Below are 9,960 nucleotides of genomic sequence, written 5' to 3' on the forward strand. Positions count from 1 at the left end.
TCTTTCTGGGCCACTTTCTGCTGGAATAGGTCATCTGGAAAGGCCATGCCATTGCTGTGGTTCCGCAGCTCCTGGGCCCAGGCTCCAGTAGTGACTACTGGGCAGGCTTGGTTAGACTCCCTCTCCTGGGACTGGATCGCGTAGGGGTTTGGTCCCAGGGCTGCCCCCTGGTGCCCATGGCTGGAATAACTGCGAGCTCATTTGGGGCCTTATGTAGAGACTTCTTTATGGCTGTTGGCTCTACAAAACCCATCAGTAACAGAAGCACCCTCTTAGCGTCCTGTGCAGAGAGAGCCCTTCCTTGGGCCTAGCTTTAGCCAGCTCTGCACAGTCACTGAGTCTTCTGCTCCACTTGCTGACTAGGCTGGGCATGGTACCCCGACACCACAAGGGTTGCTGCACTGGGGACAGTCCCCTGTGCCAAGCCCCACCCCAGTATCCCTGAGGTGGCTCCATCAGGTCCAGTACCGGCCCCTAGGCTGATGAACTAGTACATCCCACCCTTGACTCTTCATATGGCTCAACCCAGAATAATGTCCTCAAAGAGCATACCTGGACCCTAAAACGCCCTTTCTTTTGCAGAAACCTCTGACTCCAGCTATCTTGGGTGGCTGAAGCCCACCAAGCTCATTGGAGTGTCATGACAGGGCCTGGAAAGTGACCCCCAGATTTGCAGCAATGTGCTGCAACCTGGAAACCAAGCCCGGGCTGCAAGGCCACGTGGTGTGTGAGCCACTGGGGCTCATGGCTGCCTCTGTTCCCCTGAGCAGTCACCTGGCCAGGAGGCCTCCAGCAGAGGAGGCAAGTGGGGGTGGGTAAAACCCCTCCCCCTTCTCAGGAGCGGGTTCTCCCCATAGCAGCTCAGGCAGGCTCCATGGAAACCTGAGGTTTCATGCCTACCCCCCCCCCCCATCGGGATACTGGCTGGGTACAGGTCCACCCCTCTACACCAGGCTCACATTCAGGTTTGGGCCACCCACCCCTCAGGTACCAGGGCCTGGACAGCTGCAGCAGGGCTTAGATGATGCTGACAGGGCCTGACCTCCTCACACATCCTGGGGAGCATGCTCCAGGGCGAGCTGGGGAAGGGGGGCTGGGCCCTCACTTGGCAGGACCTCTGGTTGGGTAGACCCTGTGTCCCAGGTGTGCAAGGGGCTTCCCGCCAGGGCTGTTCTTGATCTGGGCCACCAAGGCCCAGGACCTGTCCTCATCCTAACCTTAGGTCCACCCCAACTTTATACCTGGTTCACGGGACCATGCTCCTTCCACCCCCTTCCATCCATCCTGAGCTCAAAGCCAGGCCTGAATTGGGGGCTGAATGACAGGATGAGGCTCCGCCCCAGGGAGGTGACAGCCTGGCCTTGCTGCTGCCGGGATGAGGAAGGCACCCACTTCATGGGGATGGCGGTGGTCTGCTCAGCTTGGGTACTAGGCCTAATGAGCTTTGCGGGTGGCCCTTCCCACCCTGCAGCCTGTCCCCCGGAACCCCAGCTGAGAGCGGCCTTCGCGGGATCGGCCGGTGTCGGCTAGGGGCAGAAACCCCCCCATCCTATGGGTGCCCCACCCGACAGGGCGCATAGGTCAGCGACCCCTACCCCTTACCTTGGTGCCACGCTAACGTCGAGTCCGATGGGCTGTGCAGGCCCATGCCCGCCGGGCCCCGCTCCGCTGCGCCGTCGCCGCATCCGCGCCGCGTCCCCGGCACCGGCAGAAGCTTCGAGGCAGCGGCGCGGAGGCCGTCCGGCGTTCAGTGCTGCCCCCGATGGCGGCCGGCGGGGTTGCACTTAAAGGGGCCGCACCGGACACTTGAGATCCGCGTGGTCTGCTGGCTCCGCACTGGGCCTTGCTGGGCACTGCGTGGCAGCCCCTCATCTCCCCATTCACCTCCCCCTGTGCTCATGAGGTGCAGGCCTAGAGTCTAAGCAGGGTGCGTGGACCCATAGGGCAGGCTTGTGTTTTTGCCATCCCCCACCTGGTGTCCCGGAGGACATCTGCCTGAGGGCAGCTGGTGGCCTGGCAGGCTGTGGGAGCAGGGCTCTGAAGGAACCCCAAGGACTGGCCGGGGCTGTGGCCAGCTCCCAGAATTTACTCCCAGAATTCACACCTTGGGTTGGGCCCAGGCAGGAGCAGATGGGCCGCTCCCTGCCTCGCTGGTTCTGCTGCAGCGTTGGAGGTGCTAAGCTCTAAAGGTACCAGGGGCCATCTGGCTCCCATGTCTGGGTGGGGCCTGGGGCCTCCTGCCCAGGATGCCCAGTCTTTCCCCTGCAAGGACGCGCTCCTGTCCTCCCCCCTGCCCCCGGCATCCAGTGTCCAGACAGGTGAGGGCTGTCACTGCCCTAGGCAGGTCTGCAGGTGGCCCACTCAAGCCACATGGTGACATCCTTTCTAGCCCCCTCCCAAATGAGATGCTGAGCCAGGGAACATTCTAGCTCAGCAGAGGGGTGGGTCAGGGATACCCTGGGCTCCAAAGAGCAGGGCCTGCCCACTGTGGGCCTGTTGGATGTGGGCCCTGGGCAATCCGTTTCACATTGGCCTTATTCCCACATTCATGGGCTCAAGGATGGTCAACCTCACAGGCTGTAAAGAGAGTCCCTACGTATGGGCTTGGTGCCTGTCGCCCAGCACCTGCCCAGTGACTGCTGTCCCAGTCTCCCCTGGGTGCAAACTCTTGGCACAGGAACCAGCGAAAGGGAAGGGGAGGCACAGCTACTCCCCGCCCACCCCTGAAGGGAAGGGCAGCTCCACTATGGAAGCAGTTCTCATGGCAACTGAGGACGGTGGGCAGGGATGGGTGCTGTGGGAGCTGTGGGAGCTGTGGGGGGCAGGGCCTGAGGGGAGTTTCCCGGATGAAGGTGCCAAGGAGAGGGAGGTGGCTGGAACAGAACAGGGACTGTGGGAGGCCGGCAGGGCACAGACACACCTGCCCTCAGAGGGCTGGACACCCTCAGCCTTGCCTAGGTGGGCGGGGACAGGCACAGAGGATAGTGGCCATGCTGGCCCAGCCTGTGGCTATCGGGCTGGGCCTGCTGGGACGTCCTCTGAAGACCACTCCTGGCCAGTGGTGCTGGAAGGCCTGCTACCCCAGAGGGCAGCTTGCCCTTCTGGGAGGGAAAAAAGGTTCTTTGGTCCAAAGGCAGGATGCTCAGGCCTTTCCCACCAACTCACCACAACCCGGAGCAAAGGGCGCTGGCAGTCGCGCCCACCCCGCTGCCCCGAAGCCCAGCAGCAGGGAACACACAGACACGCAGTGAAACAGGACAGCTTTATGGGGGGGAGGAGTGGAAGGAGAAAAAGGAAACGAACGGGGACTTCCCTGCGCGGGCTGGCAGGCACGCCCGTGCGGGGCAACACTGGACCCCACGCCCGGGAAGAGCCTCCCTTGGGAGAGGCACCTGCACTGCCCAGAGGGCCCAGGGCACAGGCGCCCTGCAGCCCGAGTGGAGCAGCGCAGGAAGCGGAGCTCACGCGCATGCGGTGGGCTGGGGCAAGCAGGAGCCTGGCGGCGACGAGGACGCGCCCCGCCCCTGTAAACAGCCTCACGGGCCTCCTGGGCCTCTGTCCCTCCCTGAGAAGCGCGGGGGGGCCAGTCACCCGCTGCCCCCTCCCTGCAGGGCTGGCCCAGCGCCCCCAGCCAGCAGTGAGCGAGCCCTGCCTCTGCAGCGTGCCTAGAGCTCTTCATAGTCCCCGCCCCCGCGGAGGTGGCCGCTCGGGGCCCCGCCCCCCAGGAAGGCCTCCAGCGCGTCCACCGAAGACCTCTGGCCTCGAGGCCGCCGCCGCCCATGCTCGCGGCCCTCCTCCTCCTCCTTGCTCTTCTTATGCTTGCTTCTCTTCTTCGCTGCCTTTTCTTCCTCCTGGGGGCACGGCGCAGTGTCAGCCGGGGAGGGGGTGCCAGGGGACCAGCGCCTTTCCAGGACCCGCGCTGCGTCCTCCCGCCCCATGCCGGCCGGGGACGCAGTGTACCTCTCTGCCTTTCTTCTTCTTCTTCTTTTTCTTCTCCTTCTCCTTGGAGAGAGGCCGGCCCTCCTTATCTGCACGGGCAAGGACACGTGTCAGCTCCCCCGCTGGGCTTCCCCAGGCTTCTGCAGACGCCCCCTGAACCATGGTTCCAGGGGCAGCACCACAGCTGCAGCCCCCCAGCCTTTGTCCTGGGTCTGGGCAGCCCCCACTGGCCCTGGTGCACTCTCAGCGGGGGAAACGCTCTACCCCCAGGACAAGCCCGGGCAGGTCCTTTCTTTTCCATTCTGGGGACTCAGAGCTTCTAGGACATGTCCCAGGTGACACTAGTAGCTGGGGCAGAACTGGGTTCAGGGGACCCACAGCAAAGGGTGGGGACAGGGCCAAGGGCACATGGAGCCACGACCGCACATCGGGCCTGGAGACCACGCCAGTGGAATCCGCGGAGGGCTGGACCCCGGGCACACGCAGGCTTCAGCCAGCTCCCAGCTGCACCAAATCCCTCCCATGAGGACATGAGGACACTCAGTCAGGTCCCTGTAGCCCAGTCCCAGCCGGTAGCCTGCTCCCAGAGTTTGGGATGTCATCGGAACACAGCTGGACCCCAAGCAGGCTGGAGGAATGCCTGGGGTGGGGCTTCTCAGGGAACCACTGCTGAGGACCCCCAGGTAAAAAGGGACAGGGAAGGGGTCAGAAACGTGCCCCGTGGCTGGGATTCCGCAGGTCATCCAGCACCTGGACTCCAGCAGGACGGGGAGGAGGACAGAGGATATGAGCAGGTGCGCCCAGGCCCCCAGCTACCTTCGCTGCCGCTCGCCTTGTGGCCGGTCTCCACCAGCCCCAGCCCGAACAGGTCTGCATCGTCCTTCACTCGGAAGGGGGGGCCGTAGGGCTTGGAGGCCAAGGGCTGTGGGGCCGGGCTGGCATCCTCATCGGACATGTCGGAGAGGTCCTCGCGTACTGGGAACTCACCCTGGAGAAGGAGCGGGCAGGTAGCGCAGCCATCCCCTGCCCCAGTTCCCTCTGTCATGTGACCCCTGGACTTAGGCTCCCCTATTTCCCGGGCAAGTGACAAGCCCCCTCGGGGGGCCCCACACCCGACCCTGTCTCTGGGCCACGGCAAGGCCTGAGTGTGGCAGCCCGGATGCTGCAGCCCCTCCACTCTGCTGTCACCATGGTGGGTGGACAGGCCTGCGTCTGGGGACAAGTCGCACAGGCTGAACTCTAGCTCTGGCCTCACCATGATGTTGCCCAACACTCTCAAACTTTCACCCCCCTCCCACCCCACCCCGCCCCAGGCGTGTCCTTGGGGATCCTCACCACTCTCCTTGGAGTGTCTGAGTCGCTCTCAAAGTCAGGATCATCCATGACAAAGGACAGCATCTGTGCAGCAATTGGCCCCTCGGGGTCACTCTCTGATGATGCTGCCAGCTCCTCCTTCCCACCCTCATGCCCTTGAGAGGAGTCCTCAGCAGTCCTAGGAGCTGTGCCCCTGTGTGGCCTCGAGGCCTTTGTGGAGGACCTTTGGGACAAGGAAGATGATGTCGGGGGGCCAGTGGCCACCCCTGCCATTTCCCCCAAGGTCCTTTCTACATACCATTTGGTCTCCTGCTCCGGGCACTTCTGTGGGGCCAAGATAGTGGCCTTGGGGTGCCCTGCTACGTCTGCACTGGAGTGAGTGAGGTTCTCCCCGAGGACAGGGCTTATGGATAGCAGGGGCTTGATAGGTGTCTTATCCTCGAGGTCGACGTCGTCCTGGAAACCTGCCACCATTGGGTTCCCTCCTGGGGCCTCCCCATCGCTGCAAAGGAAGAGCAGGGTGGTCAGAGGTCATGGCAGGGTGTGGAGCGCCTGGCTCCCCACCTTGAGCACTTCTGGCATCAACAGGCGCCAGACGTACCCTCTGTGCCAGGCGTGGACACCGACTGTGGGGCTGCTCACCTTGGCACTCACATTCTCATGGGGGCACACGTGGCAAATGGGGCCCTATTTCCAGGGCGGTCTGGGATGGGAGAGTGCTGTGGGGGGCAGGGGCCCCACTGCTATGGCAGAAGCATCAGCAGCACACAGGCCGCAGGAGAGGGAGTGTGAGGTGGGGCCGAGAGGGATGGAGGGGCTCACAGGCCACGTCAGGCACTGGGGTGGGAGCGTGTTGCCTTCATCCTGTCAGTTTGCATTTTTGGAGGGACATGGTGATGTGGGAGATGCTTGGTGGGACCTAACTCGGGAAGCTGCTGCCTGTGGTGGTGCTGTCGAGGGCACAGGCCCGGGGCTCAGAGGCAGAGCCCAGTGCCACCCTTACCTGTCACTATCCGGAGGGACCTCGGCCCCAACTTTATCCCCATCCCTCGAGGGGGCTGAGTCCTCCAGGAAGCTGTGGTCGAGGCTGTCTGCAGGGACGAAATCCTCCACGTCCTGGACTCTGACGGGGGCCTCTGCAGCAGTGGCTGGATCTGCGCCCACAGGGCCAGGGCACAAAGGGGTGGCGTGTGACTGGGCCGTCGAGGTGCCACAATGGGGAAGGGGACCCGGTCTCAGTCTCAGGGAGCTCGTGCGCCCGCCACCACTTGGGCTGCCCGGGCCTCTTCCTGCGGAGCCTACCTGGGGGCGAAGGGGCCGCCTCAGTGGCCGGCGAGGTCCCAAACAGCCGGGAGATGAAGCTACGTCTTGGGGGCTGGGCAGGGGCCACAGTATGCGTCGGGGGCAGCGAAGCCTCCACGGGGGACAGGGGCGTAGGGCAGGTCGAGGGGGTGTGCAGGGGTGGCGGTGGGGCCGGCTGGGGCGTGCTGGGGCTGGAGCTCCCCGTGGACACAGCGCTGGGCACCACTGGGGACTGGGAGCCCGAGGGCGGGCTCTGCCCACTGGCTGCCGGGGGGGCCGCATGGCCGCGGCTACGCGCCTCCATCATCTCCAGGAAGCTGGGGGCACAGAGGGCAGGAGTGAGACACCTGCCTCGTCTCTTCCTGATTTGGTGACACTGACAGCAGTGTCCCTGCTGTCAGGCTCAGCAGCCCTGACGCCCCACAGCATCATGCATAACATCCCCTGGGAGTCGCTGGCCCTTCCCGCCCATGCCCTCTGACCCCCGCCCATGCCCTCTGACCCCGCTGGGATGGCAGGGCAGCTCACAGGGAGGAGGTTTCCGTGGTCCGAGGCTGGGCCTGCAGCAAGGCCTCCCTTAAACAGGCCTGGCGTGAGGGCTGGCCCTGCCCGCAGGCTGGAGTCCCTGGGGACTGGGATGGAGGGAACTCCGCTGGCCGCCCTCACGCTGAGGTTGGGACTTTGGGGCTGGGGTTTGGCGTGGGCTGCGAGTGGAGTCCAGCCTCTGGCCCCACAGCACGGCTCTGGCCCGGGCCTCGGCCAGCCCCTACCAGCGTTGCCTGCTTCCAGGCCCCCAGTCCTGGGTGGCAAGGGTGCCAATGACCATCTCCTCAGGGGACAAGGCTCTGGGCGGCTGGGGTGGGGCCCCCTTGGGTGGAAACGCCCTTGCCAAGGCTCTGGCCCTTCACTCTCTTGCTGGTTCCAGAACCAACAGCCAGATCTGACTCTGCGGAGCCCCGAAGGCCCTTCCGACAGACCCTGCTGGGTGTCAGGACGCACAAGCGTTGTGCCTGGGCCACAGCCCAGGCACTGAGCTGTTTCTCTGGGAAACACCTGTCTGCAGGGGAAGTTCAGGGGCCTGTCCCCCTGAAACAGCGCCTCTGACTCTCTTAGCAGCTGCGGACAGGTGCCACCAGCTCTGGGCGCCCACTCGCCGTCTGCCGGAAGTACACACGGGCAGCCCAGGACAACGCCCGCTCTGAGCCCTGCCTCCCCACTGTCAAGGACCAGAAGGTTCTGCTCCTACTCCCCAAGGCTCTGTACCACCATGAACCCTCCCGAGGTCAAGGAGCTCTCTAGAGACCCTCCCACCCCTATGCTGGTGTCAGCCTGGGCAGCCGGCCCCAAACAGTGACGGCAGCCTTAGACAGAAAACATCGCGGTGGCCAGTCTCACTGGGCCGTGGACACACGGCCTGGGTCAGTGGCTCCTGGTGCCACATGCCAGGCAGCCAACTGGTGAGGCTGGTCTGGACAGAGGCAGTTACAGCACCAACAGCTGTACTGCCTGCATGTGCCTGTGTCCCCACAGCCAGGGGGCTGTCCTGGGAGGAGGCTGAGCAACCATCTCTGATTGTGCCCATTGGCTCAGAGCCCCCTGTGGGTCCTATCAGGCCCATTAAAGGAGGCGTGGCTCCAGCGTGCTCACTGGGCAGCGGGCGGCAGAGCCTTGGGCGCCAGACCTGCCATCCTCAGGGAGTGCCTGCAGGACCCTGCGCCCTCCTCCCAGGTCAGGTGGACTCTGCTTAGAACCCAGCCCACCTATTCCAGAGAAGCGCTTCCCTCACTCTGAATGTTGACCATTGCTCCTTAAAGGAGAACTTCGGCACAAGGAACAGACGGGCTGCAGGCCTCCCGGCACGGCGGCGCCCACCCTCACCCCCGCGGGGCCCGGACCCCGGTCTCCGAGCATCACCGCCTTCACGGCTGGAGCCACACAAGTCGCCCAGGCTGACAGTTCTGCCCGGGACGGGTGGCATGCACTCTGCTGTCTCGGCAGCACGGGCCCCGGCCCTGGCCTGCAGGTGCCCATGTCACCTTTCCCGCAGAGCCCTGCCCATGGGTCCAGCCGCCCAGGCCGACGTACATGCCGTAGTTCTGGTCCTCGGTCTCCTGCTGCACCGACAGCTCCTCCAGCGTGGCATCGATGTCCAGCTGGTTCGTCTCCAGCTGTCGCAGAAGCGTTTCTCTCTGCGGGAGAGGAGCAGAGACGTGAGCAGAGAGCGTCGCTGCAGCGAGCCACCCACTCCAGCCTCGCGGCCCCGCTCGGCTGGTTCTCGGGGAACCAAATGCCAGGCACACGGACGGCATGAGGCATCGCTGTGCAGAGACCTAGAGGCCCGCATGTCGCACTCAGATAAAAACTAAAAGCATCTGTAACCACAGCAGAGCACAATGCGAGGCCGCTGCGAGGAGGGGGACAGTACGCCCGGCCTGTGTCTGAGCGGGACCGCCACCCACCCCAGCCTGCGGGGTCCACGTTTCTTTCAAAACAAAAGGAAGAGAAAACAACCCATAGTCCCCCAAATCCCACATCCTTTTCGAGAAAGAATGGAAACCACTGTGGCTGTAAAGAAGCCTTGGGTCAACGCCCTGGTGACAAGCTGGGTCGGCGTCACGTGCCCTGTGCCACTGTATGATGCGAAGGGCGTCACCTCTGGGTTCTACCAGGAAGCGAAGCGACTGCTGTGAGGTGGGACAGAAGGGGCCCAAAGGGCGGAAGGCGAAGAGAGCCCCGTGTTTCACTAACGGGCTGACGGTTCTGACAAAAATAGCCCAGAACCGTGAGAGGGTGACATGGGACACGCTGAGGAAACAGAACTCCCCGTGCCACCCCAGCGACTGCCCGTAAGTCTAAGAATCACTCCAAAGCAAAGGGTTTATGAGAAGTCCCAGCAGGGGTGACACCTGGGCCCAGTGGGCTGCAAACCTGGCTGCATGTGCACAACGGGAGGAGGACAGGACATCTGGACCGGAGGCCACGCACCTCCGGGCCCGGCCCTACAGCTACTGCTGAAAGGGACCAGGTACACAGTGAGAGTGGCTGGCCCAGCCACGAGAGGGGACCAGAGGAGCTGGGATGCAGCGTGGGCATCCATGGTGAGGAGGGACCGGCACGGGGGCCAGTGCAGAGGCTGAGGGGCGGGGCTGCAGCACCCACTGGTCCAGATGTCAGTTCTCCGCCTAAGGACGTCTTCGGACGCCTGCGTGCAAGCGCAGCTGTGGCTGTGGTTCTAGAAAGGCCCAGGCCCCAAGCCAACCCGGCAGAGAGGAGAGAACAGGGCAGGCCACCTTGGGGCCACCAGTGCCAGCACCCTAAATTCTAACCAGGGACTGTGTCAAGCTGCCAAAGTGCTCCTTGGGGATGAAGGTGGGGCCCAGCCTCGCGCCCAAGCAGCAGCGGAGA

General features: G+C 64.0%; 1 protein-coding gene across 1 annotated transcript in view; it reads right to left on the reverse strand.

Moving 5' to 3' along the window:
- Positions 1 to 3,243: 3,243 nt before the first annotated feature.
- Positions 3,244 to 9,960, reverse strand: part of RABL6 (RAB, member RAS oncogene family like 6) — a 23,719-nt gene continuing 17,002 nt past the window's right edge. Inside the window, exons 6-13 of the mRNA XM_011369972.2 lie at positions 8,641 to 8,885; positions 6,556 to 6,872; positions 6,257 to 6,407; positions 5,552 to 5,755; positions 5,275 to 5,476; positions 4,756 to 4,927; positions 3,961 to 4,028; positions 3,244 to 3,851 (exon numbers count right to left, since the gene is read on the reverse strand). Coding sequence (XP_011368274.1) covers positions 3,666 to 3,851; positions 3,961 to 4,028; positions 4,756 to 4,927; positions 5,275 to 5,476; positions 5,552 to 5,755; positions 6,257 to 6,407; positions 6,556 to 6,872; positions 8,641 to 8,885 — 1,545 coding nt within the window. The 3' untranslated portion in view covers positions 3,244 to 3,665. The remainder of the gene's footprint in view (positions 3,852 to 3,960; positions 4,029 to 4,755; positions 4,928 to 5,274; positions 5,477 to 5,551; positions 5,756 to 6,256; positions 6,408 to 6,555; positions 6,873 to 8,640; positions 8,886 to 9,960) is intronic.

Source organism: Pteropus vampyrus, unplaced genomic scaffold, assembly GCF_000151845.1.
Source record: "Pteropus vampyrus isolate Shadow unplaced genomic scaffold, Pvam_2.0 Scaffold157, whole genome shotgun sequence".
Taxonomy (NCBI): Eukaryota; Metazoa; Chordata; class Mammalia; order Chiroptera; family Pteropodidae; genus Pteropus; species Pteropus vampyrus.